This window comes from Hippopotamus amphibius, chromosome 6 (genome assembly GCF_030028045.1).
Source record: "Hippopotamus amphibius kiboko isolate mHipAmp2 chromosome 6, mHipAmp2.hap2, whole genome shotgun sequence".
NCBI lineage: Eukaryota > Metazoa > Chordata > Mammalia > Artiodactyla > Hippopotamidae > Hippopotamus > Hippopotamus amphibius.
In genome coordinates, this window is record NC_080191.1 from 144,788,099 (window position 1) to 144,801,279 (window position 13,181).

Here is a 13,181-nt window from a genome sequence, read left to right on the forward strand (position 1 = left end):
TAGAGATAGAAAACTCCTCTCTTCCACTTTTACTTTCCCTGGAGAGGACAGAGGAAGAGAGAATGCCACAGCAGCCTCCCATCAATGGCCAAAGTCGGTGGACCAGCAGGGCAGCTGTGCTCTGGCATCTGGCTTCTGTCCCAAGGCTGCCCGCACAGCAGACTCTGTTCTGCAGCCAAGCACTTCATCTCCCACCAGTAGCCATTCTTGGCCTCCTTACAGCGTGGGTTGTGAGAGTTCATATTTACATACAGGCTGAGCTTTACTTTCCTAAACAAGCAAGAATTATTTAAACCTTAATACAAGGGATGGGGCAGGATGTGAGGGGACTTGGAACTTAGACAAAAACTGATACCTGAAACTGAACCCTAAAATGTGAAGGACTTGCAAAGAGGTCAGGCAAAGTTCTCTAAAATTGGAATCAAAAATATTACAAGGCTGATTGGGACATTCTGACTCAAAAACCTGTAGGAAACAAACTACACTTAGGTTAAATGTGTGTGCACTCTGTTAACTGAATAATGGGGACTGTTAGTGATTCATACTAACAAAATACAATTTGCCAAATGGGTTTTCTCAATATCACTTTACCTGTTGTTTTCATGATGATTTTTTAAAAAAGATCAAGAACAAGGAAGCTACTTAATTGTTCCAATAGGCAGTTTAGCTTTTAGATGCCTACAGTGACAGACAAAGTGTGAGAATATGAGAGAGGGAATCCTGTCCCCAGTGTGTGCCAGTGGGACTGTTTGTGGGGAGACGGCGTGTGGAACCCTGGCGAGCCAAGAGGCAGGAATATTATTCTGAGATATCTGGGCACTGACACTGCTTTCTCTTCCCAAGAGAAAATGGCTCAGGAACCAGATGAGCTTGATATTTAGAAATAGTCATTTAAATAAAATCACTAGTGTGTTGATGTAAGCTGAACTGTCATCTAAGCCTGACTATGAAAGGACAGTGTTGTAGGAGGGAGGCTTCTCCCTGCATAGAGATTGTCACTGAGGGCAGCAGCCTCCTAGGGAACCAATAGGTAAGGAAAACCATACAAGGATGTGCCGAATCTGCTCTTTCTCTGGGTTACCACTTCCTGTGGCTTCTGCAGCCTGGGCTGAATAAATTCAGGCTCCTGGCAGGTGTGTGTCTGATCTCTCCCCACAAGTTGGCAACCCAGTTGCCTGGTGCATTAATTTCATAAATTGTAGTAAATGGGTAAAAGGGCATTTTCAAATGCCTAACTTCATTAATTCCTCTTCAACCCTGTGAATATCTTTCGGTTTTCATTTCAGTTGTCCTGCACCTACATAGTTTAGTGCACACTAGAGTAAATTATTTCAAAGTCAAGACTGAAATACATATGATGGGGCATAACAATTGACAAATTAGCCTCACCAAACATTGTTGAATGTATATCTATACATACTCAACCCCATGAAGGTGGAACCAGGGCTATCTTGTGCCTGGGAGTATCCTCAGAATTTGGCAGTGTTATTTGCTCATTTCACTATAAATCGACTTAAGAGGATCTTCCAACAAATCCTTTAATGGGCCTTTTTGTTATAGAGACACTAACACTGCATATGTTTAAAAACTTTTGGTTTGCTTACAGCCTTGCCTAGAAATTATTTTTTTACCTTTCACTCTATTTCTCTGAGGTAATTAATAATTAATATGTAAATTGTTGTTCTCCAGGCTTGAAACTATTCCAACATGGCTTTCCTTGGACTCTTCTCTTTGCTGGTTCTGCAAAGTTTGGCTTTAGGAACCACTTTCACTGCTGAAACCATTGCTGAGTTGTCAGTGAATATGTATAACCATCTTCGAACCACTGGGGAAGATGAAAATATTCTCTTCTCTCCATTGAGTGTCACCCTTGCAATGGGAATGGTGGAACTTGGGGCCCAAGGATCTACCCTGAAAGAAATCCGTCATTCAATGGGATATGACAGCCTGAAAAATGGTAAGTGTGCTTAGGTTTGATTTCTCAAGATGGTTTGACTTTAACTTTCAACTCAATTGTGTTGTCTGATGCCTGAGGCAGCAGTATTTACACAGGGTAAGAAAGCGGTCTCACTGAGATGGTATGGGTAAGAGTAGCATTAGGAAACTCAAGAAAGTTCTTAATTCCTAGCTGCATCTCTGGCTGAGTTAATCTAAGGAAATTATATATGATTATTATTATTATTATTATTATTATTATTTAAATAAACCTCACTGTGATAAACAAAAGCAAATATGGTTCTTGCTCTAATGGAGTTTCCAGTTTAGAGGAAGAGGCATATATTAATCAATTGTCACATAAATAAATGAGAAATTACAACTGTGATGAGTGCTATAAAGAAAAATATTATTCTCTAAGAATATCAGAAATTTTTACTTAAAATCAACTGTATCTTTGTTTAAATAGCATCCAAGAATTTTTTTTGGAATATTGTATTATCATGAAAATTTTTTGTATTAGAGAAAATTTCTAGCCAAACATATTTAGTAATCACGTTGCCATGATGTACAATTTCTAGTTAATATTTCTAATATACATGTGAATTAACTCATTAAAAACTTGAGAACCAAAACAATTGCAATTGGATTTTCTAGTTATAAGGTTAAACAAAGTCTACTGAAAGTAAAATTTAAAGGAATATTTTGATTTTTAAACTAGATAATTAAACTTAATTCTTATATCTGGTAATTATAAAATAGGACTAATTTAATTAAAGTAACCTAAGTATTTTGAAAGAAAACAACCCAAATATCTCTACCTTATAGATTCTACCAAGATAATCAATTAAAATGAAAAATAATATCAGTGGATAATATTAAACTGCAAAAGTTAATTTGAATATGTAGAAACAGCACAAATATTGCAACCTCCTTACCACCTCAATGTGGGGAATAAGCCAGTACTTTCTCTTTGGGCCTCTGTTCTAGTAATCCCCCTTGCTGTGTTTCCATGTTCCTCTGTCTCCAGGATCTTTCACTGTGTTTGTTCCACCAATAAACTTATCCTTTGTCATTTTGCAGGTGAAGAATTTTCTTTCTTGAAGGATCTTTCTCACATGATAACGGCTGAAGAGAGCCACTATGTAATGAAAATTGCCAATTCCCTCTTTGTACAAAATGGATTTCACATCAATGATGAGTTTTTGCAAATGATGAAAAAGTACTTTAATGCGGAAGTAAATCGTGTAGACTTTGGTCAAAATGTAGCCGTGGCCAACTATATCAACAAGTGGGTGGAGAATAACACAAATAGTAAGTCATTTGGTTCCTTCTTGTCTCTAATAGCTTAATTATTTGTCCCCTCATTCCTTTTACATTTTGAATATTAGATTTCATTTAGCTGAGTATCTACTGATTATTTTGCATAGATTACAGCCTATTTTATAAGCATTGTTTATGAATAAACATTTGAGAAAGTTCTTTTGGCACATATAGAATATTGGCACTGATAATATGAAATCTGCTCTCTAGTTGGTGGGTTTCATCTGAATAGTAACTTTAACTACTGTATGGAATTTTGCTTGAGCTATTTAATAAGTTAGATACTAGTTAGAAAGACGGTGGCTCTCTTGACGATATGATTAAAATAGAATAAGAGAATTTAAAGACGTGCTGGCTTTTAAACCACAGAACTTGACTGGTAATCAAAAAATTTATACAAGATTCCTTTAAAAAAAAAAAGAAGAGCGGCCAATTTTAAGCCCAAATAAATGGAGAGGAATTAGGAAAAGATGCATTTGTTTTAAATTTTATTTCTAAAGCACATTTTAAAATGTACTTAAGCTCTCCAAATGTTTCATATTTTACCATTTTATTTTCCAATTTTACCAACAAAATAATTGAATTTAGAATCTAAAAGAAAGTGAGACCAAACTGAAAGTAGATTACTATGGCTGTTCATTAAATTAATTCATGTTGTCAAAACTCCCAAAATAATATTAATCTTAATACATTTTATGCTGGAACAACAACGACAAAAGACCCCAATCACATACCCTTTGTCCTATAATCCCCAAAAGGCTGAAGCACCCTCTAAAGTACCTAAAGAAGTGCCGACTAACAAAATGAAAGAATACAGAGGGAATGTTTGTCCTGTCTTTTCTGTGAGATTAAAATGAAGATAAAAGAAACACGGTTTTTTTTAACATTCAAAGAATAAGCTAAGAATAATAATTCACCTGCATTAGATTGAATTATTGAAAGCCATTTATTTTCAAACTCTTCTTAATCAATTCCAGCCATCAACAAAGTCCCAATGTCTTTCAAAATACATTTAAGTGATAAAAAATAAGGTATCATGAGTTAAATTGGCTTTTACTCATCTGTTTCCACCTAATAAAAAGCAGTTGTTATATTTGGTAGAAAGATATCCAGTGCACATGAAGAAAAAGTTCGAATTGGATAACTTTTTAATCAAGTACATTGTTCAAGAATAAACTTAGAAACGTTTATTGAATGTTTACTCTGTGTTAAGAGTTTTACATGCATCACTGCAACTAGAAAGTAGTGAAGCCTGAGATTCTGTTGTATGTGGTTCTGTAGTTTTTACAAATGTCAAGATGCTATTAGAGTTATTTTAGGTGGTGTGGGTGTTTTAGATGCCCTTAGTCTGTGTGTGTGTGTGTGTGTGTGTGTGAAACATTTTTTCCTTTGAAAGTTGGATAATTTTAATTTTTATTGTAAATTTTGTAATGGTATAAAGTTCTCAATCACTCTATCAGATGCTAGTTTGATAATCTTTTGGTTTTCTTTCACCTTCTACTTTAATATGAATTTTCATCCATTTATTTTTTCCTGAATAGGTCTGTTAAAAGATTTGGTATCCCCAAGGGATTTTGATGCTGTCACTCATCTGGCCCTCATCAATGCTGTCTACTTCAAGGGGAGCTGGAAGTCACAATTTAGACCTGAAAATACCAGAACTTTTTCCTTCACTAAAGATGATGAAAGTGAAGTTCAAATTCCAATGATGTATCAACAAGGAGAATTTTATTATGGTAAGACATTTTGGCTTTTATTTCTCTCTTTTTACAAATTTCTAAGAAAGAACATGAAATATTCATTACTCAGATTTCTTGTCAATCTAGTTTGGGCTCTAATTGAATTTTCTTGGCCCCATTTTCAAAGACCCCTAATTAGATCCTGAGTGAATATTTTGTGTTTTGACAGTTTTCCAATATGTTTCTTAATTTATAAATCTGATTACATCTGCAGAGTGGCTTTATTCATGTGAAAATATCTGACCTTGTATAAGAATGTTCTGAGTTACTCCAGAAAGTCATTCACTTTGGGGTGGTTTTCAGTGAACCATGTGTTCCACCCAGCTCTTGATTTGGATGCCTCATCACTTTTTGAATTATAAGCATTCCTTTATATTTTTTCTTTCAGACTTGTGTGTATATAGTCAGGCATAATTATTCTTTCACAGTTCCACTTACTGAGAGTCAATAATTTGCGATACAAGTCAGCATCCTTGGCATTATGTTCGGGGATATTTCATTGGACTTTTCAGAAGTTTAGGGTGTTAATCCTTTCTGCATACCATACTGTAATAATTTGTTGCCATAAGCAGAAATGTATTGTAAGCTAAGTATATGTTAGAACTCATATTTTATTCTATTTGAAGATACATTGTAAAGTTAAAAAATTATAATCACAGTTAATCAAATTAACAGTCAAAATAAGAAAAGGAAATATCCATTTATATGAGAACCAAAATGTCTAATGTGATGCCCTAGATCACTTATATGAAAATATTCAGAACAAAAACATTACATTCGTTTTGAAAATGGAGAAAATTTTAAACTAGTGGCACGACAATTTATTTCATTTATTTTTTATCTTATACAGGACCATTTTTTTTAAAGACTTCTTTTTTTTATAAAAGCCTGGTCAATTTAGCTAAATTCATAGAATATGAAGCCAATTACCTAATTTACCTAATTACCTGATTTGGAGGTTTTAATCACCACAAATACACTAGATAACTATTGCAGAATGCAATAGATTTCATTTTGGCTGTGCTGTCTTGGCCTCGAAAGTCTTAGCTATGGTAATATTAGAGTACCAGGTGTCACATGGTCAGTTTTCCCCTTCTTAGAAATCAGGTGGATATTGGTACATGTGATTTATAGCCAACTTGGACCCAGGGCTTTATTTTTCTAATCACTTTTCATTATTTTTCTAATTATATCCTTTAAATATAGATTTATTTGAAGTATCTCATTTAAAAATACAAAATAAGTCTAGAGAACATGCTATGACAAATGCGAAATAATTCTGGGAACCCGAAAATAAAATAAATTCTGTAAGGCTGAGGATTCACTTGAATTTCAGGACCCACTTTAAAATAAATCCTCTTCTTCTCAGATGTCTGAATTTTTTACATTCTATACGCTATTTTGGAAGGAAGTTATAACAAATTTAAACATTTTATCTAAGCCTTGATAGGGGCCTTTTATCACCTTTCTGTTCTTTTTAGGGGAATTTAGCGATGGCTCCAATGAAGCCGGTGGTATCTACCAAGTCCTGGAAATACCCTATGAGGGAGATGAGATAAGTATGATGCTGGTCTTGTCCAGACAGGAAGTTCCACTGGCCACTCTGGAGCCATTAGTCAAAGCACAGCTGATTGAAGAATGGGCAAACTCTGTGAAGAAGCAAAAAGTGGAAGTGTACCTCCCCAGGTGAGAGACTCCTGTGTGACTCCCTCTGATAGCATGGAAGGTTCTGACTCAGAGAAACTCTTGTCACTGCTTTTGAATTTTGCCTTGCGTTGCTCTCCTCTTCCTCCTTTGCCTCCACTACCTTCTCTTCCTCCTTCTCCATCTTTTTAAAAAGTATTCTTTCATACTCATTCAGTCCTGCCCAGAGACACAGGCTGACTTGTTGATTCTTTCTGCACTACTTATCAAGACCTAATTTCAGATATGAGTCAATATCCTTTGCTTCATTTTAGAAGATTTTTCAGTAAGTTGTCTCTGAATATCATTTGCATTGACAATCTTCTGTATTTCATTATTTAAAGTTGATAGTAGCTGGAGAAAAAATAATCTTCTACTTTGTTGGAAGAAGTGCAAGCAAGTCATGTGCTAGGTGCCAAGATGCAACCATAAATAAGATGAAGAAGCTTAAATTCTCCCTGTGGCTGAAAGAATAAAATCCATGCAGGGCCTTGATGTTCTGACTACATTCTACTTCCTCAGCCCTATCTCTGGCCACTCAATAAAATTTTTGTAGTAGGTACTATCCATGTGCTTATAGTTATGCCACAGACGTTATGCTCTTCTGTGCCTCTGGATCTCTATGTGTATTTTTGCATTGGCCTAAAATGCCTTCCTCACATACCTTTGCCAGATATTATTTACTTAGCCTTCAGGGTACTACTCTGGCACCAGTAATTCTAGGAAGCCTTCCATGAACCACCTGATGGAGCAGGTGATCCTCACTTTGCCTCACCTATGCACCTCTCTATTATGACAATACATGTATGTTACCATCTCACAATAAAAAATACCTTTTCTGTAGGTCTCGCTTTTCTTCTAAAAGTTCTTCTAGGGTAAAGTCGGTTCTCTCTCCCATCCCAGAGATACAATAGTGTTTATAAAATCAAACCCAGCTGAAGATATTCTGTCCTTGAATACCTTAAAACTTGATAGGGGAGTTAGAGCAATAAATACAAACAACAAATTTATAAACATAATGGGTAAATTCCAGGCTAGAAAACAAGACACACGAATAGCCAATAAACATGTACATGTGTGTATGTGGAAGTAGAGCTCCAATATGTGTTCCATATAAGAAAATTACACAAATATGATTAATTGGTATGACTATAGAAGGGTGATAAGATATTAGCATTAAAATCAAATTACTAAAACCTCGATTCCTTCATATTTATTCTAATTTTAGGAATTGTCATTTAAAAGTTACATCTATATAAATGCTTATTTTCCCAAAAACTTAGCTGATCTTTGCTTATGTTGATGAAGGAGAGCTATTTGGAACTGTAGACATTTTTGACCGGAAATATGTATATATTAATATGTTAATGTTGTAGTTCATAATATATAGCTGTATATAATATATAACCATATATTTCTTAGTCTACACATAAAAATTAAGATAATCATAATCTAAATTTTTTTTTCCATTTTAGCTAAGATATTTAGCTCTCATAACTTTCCACGACAATACGTTTATGTAGAAAGATTTCACTATAAGTCTAGGAGAGGTAGCCAATGAATATCTAACAAACGAAACCAAGGGTTTTTTTTTATATATGATAATTGACATCTACATATTTAATATATGAACAATAGATCATAACTCTAAAAGAACAATTTATTTTTAAATATTAATAAATTTAAATAACTAAATCAGATTTAAACTTTCATCTAGTAACCTTTTATCATTAATTTTGTATTTTGTCCTTGCATTTTACAAGGAATTCTTTTTGATAATATGAGAAATTCCATAGAGAGTTAATGCTTCTCTTATTAAAGTCTGTGAATTAACCACAGCATCTCCAAATGCCTTACTTCTGTGAGGATGCAAAGTTATTTAGGGATATTTTTAAAGAATTCTAAATGAATGCTTAATAAGCATCACATATTGTAATTCAACCATATTCACTAGAAAATGTGGCCTCCGGGTCCTGTCCACTGAGAAATTGAATGTGGCAGCAGAAGAAAATTAAATGTTCATTTTCTAAGAGATACTCTTCAATTATGAAATAGTTCAGCTTGCTTGCTCGTATTACGGCCTGTTACTAAGCTAGGCACGGTTAATTACCACGTGTCCGTTTCTCCAGGAGTTCCATGAATTCTCCTTCTGCATGGCTAATGCATAGAGTGGGAGGCTAAATAGCTAGATGAGATAAATTTGCTGTCCCTTTCTAAGAGATTGACTGTTTCCAAATACCAATGTGCCAATAATAAATCAATGGGAACTACCCACCCCTCAATTTTACAGCACTAGGACCCACCAAATGTTCAGTGAGGGTAATGATTTATGTGACTCAATTTTAGCAAAGGTAAAAACTTTCTAATAGTTGTGTTCCAGCTTTACTCAAGTATCTGTCTTAAAGGGTTTGTATAGTTTTTTCACATGGAGACATTACTCTAAAAAATGCAACTTTTATTTCTGAATTTGACCACATTCTTGTCCTACTTGACAAGTGATTTTACTTTCTATTATACCAGATTTTATACAAGTTGCTTTAAAATACTTTCCTTTAAGAGGCATAGGGTGTTTGGGAGTGGGGAGACAGAGGGAGAGGCAGTTACTTTTGTATTATTATTTTATCCCCTGGACAATAAATCCTACAGAAATCAGATGCTGAATTGAAATTGTCCAGTACAAGAATCTATTATCCAAAATACAAGAATCTATTCAGAAGAGGGTAAGATTGCCATCCCTATGTGATATCACCAAAGCCAGTGAAATACCACAAGGTTCATGCCCAGTCATACATCTCTAAGATTTAAATGAGATTGCCAAATATTCTTCCAATTTATCCATGGCAGAAAAAATAGTTTGGCTAATATGTAAAAATATATATTCTTATATATATATAATAAATGTAAAATATCTTAAAAGCGCTTTAGAATAATGCCAGCCGTGAAGTAAGCATCATATAATTATTGTCTATGATTAATATTATTGTTTCAGTCCTACTATTTTTCTTTTGTTAATCTATCGTTTTATATACTTTTCTCTAAGTAGGACTTTTTTAAACCTGGTTCTAATGAAATTACTCTCTTCATTGTATATTCTTACTTTTCAGTCTTACTGATACAGCTTAGGTATAAAAAGATTTTTCTAAAATCAGAATCAGATCTCTTATACTTGGAATGCAGATGGATCTGGCTGTAGTATCTTTCCACTCTGACCTTTACAGTCTCAGATTTGTCATTTGTGATCAGAGTGCTAGAAATCAAAGGATAAGTGAATCCCTATTTTGTAACCAGAAACCATCCTGCTATTTTAAAATGATTGTCTACTAATAAAGCACCTCAGTTTCATGTCTGTTAAAGAAACCAGTACATAAGCCATCTGATTTTGTTCTTTAACATGAGCACTTTTATTAGGTTTTTCTACAAAGGATTTGATTAATTCTTACACATTTTTATAAATCTCCTTATATGTAATATATATTTGTTCTTTTCTGACACTTGCTCCACACAGTCCCTACTCAGTCACCAGTGCTTCTGCCCTCCACATACCTCTTTAATTTATTCAGATAGAAAGTTGCAAATACAAGATTACATCAAATGCCTTTACAAAAACAGCCATGCCTTTTGGTTTTAAAAATCAGTGGGTGAAGCGTAAAATCTTCCTGTAGTTTCTTTGCTTGTCTGTTTTTAAATAAGCCATTGTTGGAATTATGGTGATCAGTGGTGGGGGAACTTTTCAATCAGAAAGATCTCAGTTCATATCTTTATTCTGCCACCTACTAGCTATGTGATTAAGGCAAGTTGCTTAGCTTTGTTGAGCTTCAGTTTGTTCTTCTATGGAATAGAGATAATACCTATCTCATAGGATTGTGTGAGAGTATCACAGGAATGGTTAGAAGAAATGAGATACTGTACATAAAAGAATTTGCGTAGTACCTGGGACATAGTAAACACAGTATATGGGAGATGATTATTTATATTAATATGAGTCTGTATAAACAGGAACAAGAGTAAAAGGATAATAGCTATTTTTCAATAGTTTGATTAGGAACAAAGACAAGGAATGGATAAGTAACATTATTTACATACTGTCTTCAATTTTAAACAAACACTCTCATGAACACCTCAATTTTATTTCACTTCAACCTATGTGTTTTGTCCCATGTCAGATACTACAAATATTAAAATGAAAAAGACACTAGATTTGACTAATTTACAGTTAAAGTAGCAGAGATTAGTACAGCTATTTAATCAAATTACTCCACCACTACTAAAATGTGAGTATTCAACAGCTTAACCTCTATAATGATATGAATGTTACACATAACTGCAGTACAGTAAGTCCTGGTAACAATCTCTGCCCTCTATTGCACACCTCCTAGGTGCCAGCACCATCCTGAAACATTTAGAAACTTTATTTAGTCCCCTTAACAATACTGTGAAGTAGGCATTATTATTGCTATTTTCCACAGGCCAAAACCAAGGCTCAGAAGTTAGGGAACTTGCCCAAATTCAATCTGGCTAAAATATCATCCTCACCTGAATTAGCTTCACAAGTGTGAAACAAACCAAGCTGCTTTTACGAAGGAAAAAGAATCCCTTACTGACATCTTGCTTCACTTTCCTACTTTAGGTGCATCAGGATATACGTAATACTACCTGGAGCCACATCCCACCCCCGCAGCTTGTTAGCTGTATGACCTTGGTCATGTTACTGCATCTCTCTGCCCCTCGGTTTCCTCTAATATTAACTGAAGACAATAATACCTACCGCAGAGGGCTGTAGTGAAATTTATTTTATCTGTTTTTATTAAATTAATCTGTTTTATACTGTTGGAACAGTTTCTGTTATATAGTAAGTTCCATATGTGACCAATAAACAAACAAATAAATAACAAAGCACACACAGAAAACATTTTAAGAATTTATTCAAGTCATTGAATGTATTCTCCAAGACATTCCATATTTTCCTACTCATCCCCCTTTTCTACTTTCACAGTCAATATCTACTTTTTGTGGAAAACAAAATAAACAATGTTAAGTGCAGGTTAAAGTGTAGGATATAGATAAAATTTAGTACTTAGTTTAATATGTTTGCTATACATTTACTTATCTGCTGGTTTTCCCCTGATCATTCCTCTTGGTGCCTGAGTCTTGTTTATAGCACTCATTCTCTTGTCATTCTTCTTAAAACCAGACCTCAGAAATGATGCTAATGTAAAGTTTAGTGACTATTACAGACTTCGCTTTTTTAAGGACACAGCCCATGGCCTAATAACTTATATTTATGATCTGTATTGATTAGGAGGCAACATCTTTTAAAAAGGAAATATTTAGTTCTAACCAGTTGTTTTCACTTTTTACAAAAAAGTAATAAAAGCCTTTGCTTTTAAAAACTGCGCTTGCTTATTAATACAACCATGTTTGGTCCATATCTTTCACTAGAAAGATGGGTGATACTATTTATTGGTTTGGGAGAGATTCCATGTTAAGACCAATCTGGCTTCCTACTTAATAATTTAATACTATTCTTTTATGTTATTCTTTTTGATGTGCCTTCATTTTACAGTAACAATCAAATACTACTTTCAGTCAAAAGCCAGTTTTAGCATAATTTACCCTCTATAAAAGACTTTTTAAAAATCAACATAATTAACATTTTATTCTTGTCCCAGGTAACAAGATACTGTATCTAACTACTTTTTAAATGCTGTAACTAAATACGTTTTCCCTTTTATGCTCCCCAGGTTCACAGTGGAACAGGAAATTGATTTAAAAGATGTTTTGAAGGCTCTTGGAATAACTGAAGTTTTCATCAAAAATGCGAATTTGACAGCCTTGTCTGGTAGGAAATAAACATCAATTTTTAAAAAATATTATTCCAAAAAGCTTTTTTAAAATGATAGTGGTGAATCCTCTATCTATTATGGAGTTCTGAGGTTAAAATATAGATATCAGTTGCCAGATAAATATAACAAAATGCAATCAAAACTACAAATATAGTCATAACATTAAGTTTATATTATACAGGTCCATGTCTTATCTTTGATAGTAGATTATATTCTCCAGAAGACCTGTCTTATACATCTTTGAATTCCCCATAACTTCTGACAGAATGCCTTGTAGAATAGATAATCAATAAATGTGTTGACTATCTCAATATGTCCAGTTATAATGAATCATATAGGAAAGAAAGAAGGAAGAGAGAATAAATGAGTGCCTGCTGCAGAACTAGATGCTTTTAAAAAGAACACCTGTGAGATGATGTAAATATCATCCTAAGTCTTCAATAAAAAACAGTGGTTTTGAAGAAGTAGCTTCAGAACATACCTGACATATTGGTTGTTGAGTAATTTATTTTAAATATCCCAAGGGAAAACAACCAGTTAAATTATTTGATTCGGATGTCCTAATTTGGTCAGGATAAAAATCTTAACATATTAGTAACATTAAAGTACTTAGAAATGTAAAATCTTTTTGTAAATATTTTTAAAGCAGCTAACCCCA

General features: G+C 33.9%; 1 protein-coding gene across 2 annotated transcripts in view; it reads left to right on the forward strand.

Annotated features, from left to right (window-relative positions):
* SERPINI1 (serpin family I member 1) overlaps nt 1–13,181 on the forward strand; it is a 70,930-nt gene that overhangs the window by 42,074 nt on the left and 15,675 nt on the right. For both annotated transcript variants that reach the window (XM_057739296.1, XM_057739295.1), the window contains 5 exons: nt 1,690–1,957; nt 3,019–3,249; nt 4,800–4,994; nt 6,479–6,683; nt 12,422–12,519. In XM_057739296.1, the coding sequence (XP_057595279.1) occupies nt 1,708–1,957; nt 3,019–3,249; nt 4,800–4,994; nt 6,479–6,683; nt 12,422–12,519 (979 nt within the window). In that variant the 5' untranslated portion in view covers nt 1,690–1,707. The remainder of the gene's footprint in view (nt 1–1,689; nt 1,958–3,018; nt 3,250–4,799; nt 4,995–6,478; nt 6,684–12,421; nt 12,520–13,181) is intronic.